Source organism: Danio aesculapii, chromosome 24 (assembly GCF_903798145.1).
Source record: "Danio aesculapii chromosome 24, fDanAes4.1, whole genome shotgun sequence".
Classification (NCBI taxonomy): domain Eukaryota; kingdom Metazoa; phylum Chordata; class Actinopteri; order Cypriniformes; family Danionidae; genus Danio; species Danio aesculapii.
In genome coordinates this window covers 5,515,914-5,526,476 of record NC_079458.1, presented here as the reverse complement: position 1 = coordinate 5,526,476, position 10,563 = coordinate 5,515,914, and the positions used below count along the sequence as shown (strand labels likewise).

General features: G+C 38.1%; 1 protein-coding gene across 1 annotated transcript in view; it reads right to left on the bottom strand.

Moving 5' to 3' along the window:
* Positions 1-2,420: 2,420 nt before the first annotated feature.
* The window catches only part of LOC130218100 (protein FAM171A2), a 14,873-nt gene continuing 6,730 nt past the window's right edge, over positions 2,421-10,563 (bottom strand). Inside the window, exons 3-8 of the mRNA XM_056450137.1 lie at positions 10,359-10,451; positions 9,353-9,505; positions 7,835-8,014; positions 6,585-6,698; positions 6,372-6,498; positions 2,421-5,303 (exon numbers count right to left, since the gene is read on the bottom strand). Coding sequence (XP_056306112.1) covers positions 3,746-5,303; positions 6,372-6,498; positions 6,585-6,698; positions 7,835-8,014; positions 9,353-9,505; positions 10,359-10,451 — 2,225 coding nt within the window. The 3' untranslated portion in view covers positions 2,421-3,745. The remainder of the gene's footprint in view (positions 5,304-6,371; positions 6,499-6,584; positions 6,699-7,834; positions 8,015-9,352; positions 9,506-10,358; positions 10,452-10,563) is intronic.

Here is a 10,563-nt window from a genome sequence, read left to right as displayed (position 1 = left end):
ATTTTTACAGTGTATATATGAATTATAGCATAAAAACGTGGTAATAAACTTTCAGTACTTTGTCTGTCATTTAATTATGCATATAATATTTCACTTAATTGGAATTTAATATAATAAATTGCCAATAAAAGTCACTTTCTTAAACTGCGCAGTTGGATTTTCAACATCAGAAGTCAACAGAGCAGAAATCAATGCAATTCATAACCATAAATAAATAAAAATAATCATTTAAAACCTGTCAATTAACATGTATATATATATTTTTTACAGTGTACTTAATCTCAGTTCCAGTCAAATTTGTGTTATTTAATATAAGGAAGTGATGGTTGCAAAGCAAATGACATGCATATGAGACATGTAGCAACAGCGGTGTCATTTCCAGCAAGTTGACAGTCATTACAGGAGACAGCATTAATCAGCAGTCTACATGTGATTGGCACCAGATCAGCATGAGCAGAGCTATTTTAGTAAAAGTCTCTTTGAATCATGTTTGATAGTCGTCAAGTAGCTCTGAGTGTCTTTATAAGGTACCCTGTACTATATCTGTTGCTTTAACAATTACACATGTGCTTGTTTTGATGACGGGACAAATAATGCTGAATTTGTGTACAAAACAGTAAAATAGAAAAGTAGCAATTAAAAGTGTCTTGCTTTTAATATTTGAATGGCTTATAAAAATGATCCCAAGTCAGACTTTTTTCACAGTCGATGCAAGTTACAGATTGTATGAATAATAACAGCACTGGAAAATTTTTGACGGGCCAAACACTGGCCTGTAAACTATTTCACATTTCTAACTGGCATTCGAAAGTTTGGCAAATTTCTATACATTAAGAACACTGTAAAAAAGGATTAGTTGACTTTACTTAAAATAAGTGAGTAAACCTATTGCCTTTAAAACAATCTGTTCACTTTACTTATGACAAGTGAGTAAACCTGTTGTTTAAAAGCTATTATTTGACAAGTGAGTAAACCTGTTGCTTTTAAAACAATTAGTTGACTGTACTTAAGATAAGTGAGTAAACCTGTTGCTTTTAAAGAAATTAATTTACTTTACTTAAGATAAGTGAGTAAACATGTTGCTTTTAAGACGATTAGTTAACTTTACTTACAATAAGTGAGTAAACCTGTTTCTTTAAAACGATTAGTTGACTTTACTTAACATAAGTGAGTAAACCTGTTGCTTTAAAAGTGATTAGTTTGCTTAAATTAAGTGAGTAAACCTGTTGCTTTAAAAGTGATTAGTTGATTTTACTTAAGACAAGTGAGTAAACCAGTTGCTTTAAAAGCAATTAGTTGACTTTACTTATGATAATTGAGTTAACCTGTTGCTTTTAAAATAATTAGTAGACTTTACCTAAAATAAGTGAGTAAACGTGTTGCTTTAAAAATGATTAGTTGACTTTACTTATGACAAGTGAGTAAACCTGTTGCTTTAAAAGCAATTAGTTGACTTAAGTGAGAAAACCTGTTGCTTTTAAAACAATTAGTTGACTGTACTTAAGATAAGTAAGTCAACCTGTTGCTTTTAAAGCAATTAATTTACTTTACTTAAGATAAGTGAGTAAACATGTTGCTTTTAAGACGATTAGTTAACTTTACTAAAGATAAGTGAGTAAACCTGTTTCTTTAAAAATGATTAGTTGACTTGAGTAAACCTGTTGCTTTAAAAGTGATTAGTTTACTTAAATTAAGTGAGTAAACCTGTTGCTTTAAAAATTATTAGTTGACTTTACTTAAGACAAGTGAGTAAACCTGTTGCTTTAAAAGCAATTATTTGACTTTCCTTAAGATAATTGAGTTAACCTGTTGCTTTTAAAATGATTAGTAGACTTTACCTAAAATAAGTGAGTAAACCTGTTGCTTTAAAAGCAATTAGTTGACTTAAGTGAGTAAACCTGTTGCTTTAAAAATTATTAGTTGACTTTACTTAAGAGAAGTGAGTAAACCTGTTGCTTTTAAAATTTGTTGACTTTACTTAAGATAAGTGAGTAAACCTGTTGCTTTTAAAATGATTAGTTGACTGTACTTTAAAAAAGTGAGTGAACTAAAAGCCTTTTAACGTAAATTTAAGTAAAAAATTAAGTTAAATCACCTTAACACTTCCCAGTTACAATAGGTATACTTACTTTTTTTAAGTAAAGTCAACTTGTCGCTATTAAGGTAACAGGTTTACTCACTTTTTAAGCAAAGTAAAAAATCACCTTTTACAGTGCATCTAATATCCACCTTCATGCTTGAATAGTGTCTATTACCATTTGTAGGCATAAAAAAATCTGTCCTAAACTAGTTATCTCATGCACATATAGACTATCATACATATACACCAAATGGCTCTGTTTGAAATTAATGAAAAGCCCAACTGAAAACACTGAAGCCCAAAGTATACCGTTCTGATAATTTAGTCATTTTTCTTCTGATTTTTGTGACAAATTAAGTTTGCATTTTAACTGAATAACTTTTGCACTACTTAATTTAATCACTTTGCTGCTAACAATGAACTGTGCCGTTTTTACAAACATTTTATTTTTACAAAATTACACGGCAAAGACATTTTTATCAGTGATAACTTTCAAAGAAAGAAAGTGCACAGACACAATAAAGACTGGCAGGCGACTGTGTTTGTGCATACTATCAAATGTACTTGAAAAGTACACTTATATATCCAGTATGTGTAAATAACCAAAGTATACTTTGGGCTTAACTGTGGAGAAAGTACATTCAAGTCTACTATTTCATAGTCAATGCTTTTTCATTTCATTTCATTCCTCTTCAAGTGAAAACAGGCTCCACAAACATTATTTGAAACTAAATCTCTTACATTTTATCGCAAGTGTTGAGTGTCAATCTATCGTATCCTCAAATTCTAGACTCAAGAACCTCACATGAATGCAAAATGTGGCATAAAAAGGACAGGATTTTATATTACAAAAAATAAAAAAAGACATGGTATGATGATTTCAGAAATTGCTTTAACATCACATCACATACAAATGTGAACATTAAACTTAATTGTACTGAATCTACTAATTAAGGACTAGCGGTAAAAGATCTGGAATGTTGAAATCTGAAATTCTGGATTAGCGATGTACATTACGTATAAAATTAGTATGAAAATCGAATGAGGAACTGACATCAAAATAATGAGTACTGAAGGTAGAAGAATAAGCAGAAATACCAAGGAATATACTGCATTAGAACATAAGGAAACAGGTCTCTAAAAGTTTAACATGGAGTTCTGGAAAACATCAATGTCTTGATCCAACTTATCAAAGCATCCGAGAAATCCATTCATTCAAAACGTAGAAGCCATTGAGAGGGAAAAGGTACTTGAGTACTTCTGATTTATTTAGATATATTGTGTAGATGTGTTGTGCTTTATTTTAATGCACTCGCCCAGTTGTTTGGTATCTTGCGTTCTTCCATCTGCAATGGCATTCTCCTCACCTTACCTAGTCTTGGATTTAGTGTAATCCTTGTAGGTGTGCAAAACACTGAGATGGTATGATGCCACCTAATTTGTGTTCTTTGACCCCTGAGATGCATTCAAATTGAGCAGTGGAAGTCTGTTGTCATAGAAAGCCAAAAATAAATCCAATGGCATAAAAATCTTGAGTGAAATGTCCATTAAACTATAAAGACACAGATAGTCATCCTCTGAATATTGTTGAGTGAAACTTCAATTTGAACACATCTCTAGTTTGGCTAATCGGTCAAGGCAGCTGTTGGGATTGATTTTCTTGCTCTACTTCTTCGGATGAAACACCATTAGGGGGCGCTCTTCAATACGCTGCCAGGGGCTCTTCTTGTTCTCATCCTTGTCATCAAGATCATTGTCATCTTCAGGGCTGGTAACGGAGTCACGCTGCGTTTCGCTGTTGCTACTACGTGAGCTGTTCCCCCTGCTTCGACCCCTTCTCGGCATCGAAGACCCCCTTGGCTCTTCGGGACCATCATCCAAAAGAGGCGTAAGAGGGTTTTCCAGTGGCGAACTGGCCCCCATCCGACTCACTCCCCCACTTAGGTCAAGCGGGTCATGGTAGGCAGGTTTGGAGTAATGTTTCCCTCCACCTAAGCTGCTTCCTCCATGCCCCTTTCGACTGCTTCCATGGTGCTCCTCTTTGGTCTTGCGACCAGATGCAGATTTGCGCTCATGTTGGGTGTCTTGTAGACTTGCATCAATGCTTCGGTCCTTACTACTCCCAGCCGGGGCACTCAAGGTGCTTTGGGCACTGTGGTTTCCACTGTGTGTTCCACTATGACCGAGATCAGCACCTACATCAATGTATGAGTGGCGTACGTGAGCATTGGCACGTCCGTCGAGGGATATGAACCATGCCCGAGGATGCTGCTTCACCCCCAGTTCCAGAAGCTTCTTCTCTGTGAGTGCTTGCAGCTCTCCGTTCATCTGGGAAATCGTGGAGTCATTGAATAAAACTGGGATGTGGACTGGAGCTGGTGTACCACTGGAGGGCCAAACACTGTCATCGGAGCCTGCAGGAGATGCACCTTGCTGGGCATCTGTATGTCCTGATCCTGGGGTCTGGCCTTGATGGATTTGGCTTTGAATCCCACTGCTGGTACCTTGTGAACTCTGTCCATCTCGATCTGATTGATTTGTTCCATCCTTACCTTGATCTGAGCCACCAAACTCAGAGGAAAACCTCATGTAGTGGGCTGGGATTACAAGAGTTGGTACCATAGTACGGTACATGTTCTCCTTCATCTGATCCAGTGAGCTGCAGAATATAATCTGACCTGGTTGCGTGTTGAGCGATGTTGGACGAGCGAGATGATCTGGTCCTTGCAAAACCTGTGAATACTCTGGAGGCTTGTCAACAAGTGGCGGGGAAGGTGGGTCAGATGTGTAGCCTCGATTATCATTGACAACATGTCTGCGGCGATAGTCTTGATCCTTGTCATCAGAACTGTAGTTGCGGCCGTAGTTTTCATGTAGAAGATTGCTATCCAGATTGCTTGTATCTGTAGATTGATGTACCTTCATGGGGAAACTCTCGGGATTTCTTTGGGCACCTTTGGATTGCTTGTTCTTTGAGGAATGGCGTAGCTTATGGGCAGGAATGTGCCGGGTAAACTCATCCCGGGCACTCTTGAAGGCATGGGATGGGGATCCCTCGGATTTGTTGGCGTCCAAGTTGCCATTTGAGGCAGCAGATTCAACATGGCCTCCGCAGATGAGGTTCAAGTGGGACGTGGAGGTGCCTTGGTCCTTCCTAGATCCATTCAATGCAGATGGAACTTGAACCTGTTTCTGCTGCCGTCGAGGCTTCAGACACCTTCGCCTGGAAAACAGATGCTGACATTAAGCAAACGAGCTCTAAAATTGGCAAAAACAGTTCTTTACTGTAATCTTCTAAAAGATATCTTATGATCAACCAGGCTCATCGGGAAAATGTTGCATATGGTGACATTTCTGAAAAACAGTGTTGTCGTTGTTGTAAACTGAAATCTACACCCTACCCTAAACATAACCAATGGTTTTACGAAAAGCAAACATGAAATAAAAAGCATTTCTGAAGTAACCATGTCAGATTAGAGGCCAGGAGACACCGTTGACAAGTTTTTTTTGGTACACTACAGTATGTTGTATATGTGGGGTGGCGCAGTGGGTAGCACAATCGCCTTACAGAAAGAAGGTTGCTGGTTCGAGCCCCGGCTGGATCAGTTGGTGTTTCTGTGTGGAGTTTGCATGTTCTCCCTTTGTTCGTGTGGGTTTCCTCCAGGTGCTCCGGTTTCCCCCACAAATGCAAAAACATGTGGTATAGGTGAATTGGGTAGGCTAAATTGTCCGTAGTGTATGTGTGTGAATGAGTGTGTATGGATGTTTCCCAGTGATGGGTTGCAGCAGGAAGGGCATCCGCTGCGTAAAACAAGTGCTGGATAAGTTGGCGGTTCATTCCACTGTGGCGACCCCAGATTAATAAAGGGACTAAGCCAAAAAGAAAATGAATGAATGTTGTATATGTCAGTCACGCTTAATGTGCATTCGGCTGCTTCCAAAAGTCAGTGATTGAACATTATCATTTAGAAACTAGAAATATTTCTGTTACAAATACACATAGATCCACTTCATAAGACATGCATTAAGCCCTTGGCGGTGGATTTATGTGCTTTTGAAATCTTTAAAATAAAAGCCACTGCCCAACACCATTATAAAATATGAAAGAGCCAGGATTTTAGATTAGGAAATTTGACATTTCATTTTTGGTTGAACTATTACTTTAAGACTTCTGCCATCTTTGTGCTGTTGTTCTCATCATCTCAGAATTGTAGGTAGATGCACACTTGTCCCAGTTAGCCCATGCTTATAATTACACCTGATTTAGACAAACTAGTCTACAACTACACACCTGCAGTAGTAGAGTAAGACACAGAGCAAGACCAGCACAAGCAGAGCGAGAGATCCCAGGATGGACAGCAAGAAGAAGGTGTGGTAGGCTGTGATGTCCCTCAGGCCTGGGTGAGACAAACCTGAGCCTAGTGTTCAAATACAAAGCAGGATCAGCATTTTTGTGCTTGAGTCGAGATGCAAATATGTGTTTTTTTGCATTTGGGTGTATCACCTGATGAAGCACGGAAAGCAGCGATCCAGTAGCCCAGCTGGGACGCAGTGAAGTCCCATCTTAGCTGTGATCCCTCTCGAATGATAAATCCTGTCCCATTTCGAACCCATAGTCCTGGAAATCAAATGTTATTTCCAAAATGAGGATCTAGCGATAACTAGGCTTTTTCAAAAGGGGATAATATTAAATATACAGTTTTGTTTTGTACGATTGCATACGCTACTTCTGCTTAAGCAAATGAACATCTTTAAAGGGATAGTTTACCTAAAAAATGGAAATTACCTCACTATTTATTCTCCCTCATGTAGTTTTAAACCTTTATAAGTTCATTTATTCTGTTGAACACTAAAGAAGATATTTAGAAAAATGCTGGTTGATGTACCCAGCATGCACCTTGATGTCAAAACGACATAAAAATGTCAAAAATACAAATCGATTAGATGTCAATTGACTATTTTGATGCAAAATAACGTCAATTTGACATCTAAAATTTGTCCTGTAATAAACTTTTGACATGTTTTTGACGCCAATGTTAGATCTCAATTTGATGTCGTTTTGACACCAAGGTAGTCAATATGCATTGTAGATATACAAAGTCCAATGTAAATTTGTAATTAAGAATCTAAGCATTCAAATTAATAAATGTTTCTTATATACAGGGTGGACCATTTATATGGATACACCTTAATAAAATGGCAATGGTCGGTGATATTAACGTCCTGTTTGCGGCACATTAGTATATGTGAGGGGGCAAACTTTTCAAGATGGGTGGTGACCATGGTGGCCATTTTGAAGTCGACCATCTTGGATCCAACTTTTGTTTTTTTCAATAGGAACAGGGTCATGTGACACATCAGACTTATTGGGAATTTCACAAGAAAAACAATGGTGTGCTTGGTTTTAACATAAATTTATTCTTTCATGAGCCCCCTTACGTATACTAATGTGCCACAAACAGGACGTTAATATCACCAACCATTCCCATTTTATTAAAGTGTATCCATATAACTGGCCCACCCTGTATAATACTTTTTCTGTGATTGTTTTGGTGGTCAATAGGGCATCAATGTGGGGATGTCCAATGGACATTGCTGGGTACCCATTGGTTTCCATAGTAGGAAAGAAAATCACCATCAACCAGCATTCTTCAACATAACTTATTTTGTATTCAACAGAAGAAAGAAACTCAGTGAGTAAATGATGATAGGGATTTCATTGGGTGGACTACCCCTTCTAAGGCATAACTGTACCTGTCTTGGTGTCGTACATCCATACGGGTATACTGCTGGCAGATCGTATGTGCGTATCAGAAGGCAGAGGCACAGAAATGTGGACGGGTTCACTGACTTCAACAGCTCGACCCTCACGGTCAAACAATTGCGCATTGACTGCTGCTATCGTTGTCAGGTCCGTCCAGCCGTTTTCTCCTCCTTAAATGGTTATACCACCATGAACATTCACACATCAAGACTTTCCTACATATATGCAAATCTCAATTCCATGAGCATTTATTAAAGGTGCTGTATGTAAGTTTTTTGCCTTTTCTAAAGCATAAACATACCATAATATGTTTGTAGAGATTTGAGAAACATGCTTAGTGAACATATTTGTTTATCTGTTGTAAAAACAATGCTAAAGTTAGTTATTCTGCTTTGAAAATTTGCATCAAAATATCTGTATTTGTTTTGGCCTCTATAACCAGCCCCCTGCTCGTTTAGCCAATTATATTTCAGAACTCATCCCAGCAGACACACAACATCATAAGACATTAATTTAAGGTAACTTTAGGTTGTGACATCAGGTGACCAAAATTCAATGTCTAGCCAGCATCTAAGTACAATGTTATTTTAACGTCCAATAATGACGTCAAATTACGTTGATATTTGGTTGATTTTAGGTTGTGTTGGAAAGGGACCAAAATCCAATGTCTGATAGATGTCATAGTGGTTACGTCTACATAACGTCAAGGTGTAACATGATTAGGCGTTGATATTTGGTTGATTTTAGGATGGACGTTGGACTTGGACATTGATGTCTGCTTGACACTGAGTTCTGACATCAACCTGATTTTCATTTCCAAACAAAATCCAATGCCCATGACATTGGGGTACAACGTCAATATGATATCACGTTGATGACCTGTGCCTGCAGAGATGTTGCCTTGACGGAAAACATTTCATTTGTGACATGGTGGCTCAGTGGTTAGCACTGTCGCATCACAGCAAGATGGTCGCTGGTCCAAGTCCCGGCTGGCTCAGTTGGCATTTCTGTGTGGAGTTTGCATGTTCTCCCCGTGTTGGTGTCCAAACACATGCACTACAGGTGAATTGAATAAACTAAATTTGCCGTAGCGTATGAGTGTGTGTGTGAATGAGTGTTCATTGGTGTTTCCCAGTACTGGGTTGCAGCTGGAAGGGCATCCGCTGTGTAAAACATATGCTGGATAAGTTGGTGGTTCATTCCACTGTGGTGACCCCTGATAAATAAAGGGACTAACCCGAAGGAAAATGAATGAATGAATGAATGAATGAATGAATGAATGAATGAATGAATGAATGATACAAATATTACAAATGTAAACATTAGCTGAGCAGCTTACAGTGTAAGGCCATCTGGCAACCTGCATGTGCATCTAGTCATCATTGGGGGGGGTCAAGTGAAAAAACCCTCTCCAATATTTTAAAATTGGCCTGCAATACTTAGTCAATCCTACACACTGCACCTTTAATATTAAAAATATGCAAATATCTAGAGAGACTCTAGTAGACCTGTGTTGTTTGACTCCAGAGCGAGTGGGTAAGGGAAGGAGTTGATTTCATTCTGCTCTCTTGCTGTTGTTAAAACTGCCGTCAGTTCAGTGTAGGAGGAGTTAAACTGTAGGCTCCGCCTTGGAACCTGCAGCCACGGCTGGCTCCGCCCACCTGAAGGTATTACAGAGTAACAGAAATTAAGTGCATCGACTGACAAGAAGCATTTGAATTCGATTAGATTGAATTGTTAAAGGGATAGTTCACCCAAAATTGAAAATTCTGTCATAATTTATTCATCCTTTACTTTTTCAAACATTTGAGTTTCTTTCTTCTGTAGAACACAAAAGAAGATATTTTGAAAAATGCTGAAAACCTGTAACTTTTGACTTTGATGGTATTTGTTTTTCCTACTATGAAAGTCAAGGGTTCCAACATTCTTCAAAATATCTTGTTTTTTGTTCAACAGAAGAAAGAAACTCTGAGTTGGAACCACTTGAGGGAGACTAAATATTAAGTACATTTTATTTGTAGGTGAACTATCCCTTTAAGCCTTGGAATTAAATATTCTTTAGTAAAAATGCCTGTTTGCATTGTGTGTGCATGACTGCTTTGGTTTTCAAAGCCTTTCAATGACTAAATGTCATATTCATTGCAGTTCACCTCTTTTATTCTAATATGTAGTGAAATGCAAGTCTCTCTGAGGCGCGTCATTGATAATAACCATACAATGTCTGTCTTTACGCCACACTGAATGCCCTATCATTATCTGGGAATTAGAGCAATTAGCACATTCAGATGGCAGAAGTTTTTGTAATGGAAATATAATGTGTTTCTGCTGTTGCTATGGCGACAGCTGGAGGAACCGGAGATGTCAGGTTGACATTAGCTTGAGTTGGTGAAAAAGCCAAGTCATGCACATGTCAACTTCCTCATATATTTCATTGCACCAACTATCTTTGAGATAAATAATCCAATATTTTTCTCTCCAGATTTCTTTGTGATTGTAAATATGATGTTTACTTACTTGGGGAGCCATGAAACACCTGGATGACATCATCATATAGGATCAGTGTGCCGGGCTTCTGGGCCATCAGGTAAAGGCTGACCGAGGCATACACTAACACACACAGAGAGAGAGAGAGAGAGAGAGAGAGATTTGTTAAACAGGTATAAATAAAATACCCATAGATGATGGTAAACAATAGAAGCTTATTTCCACCACAGAATAA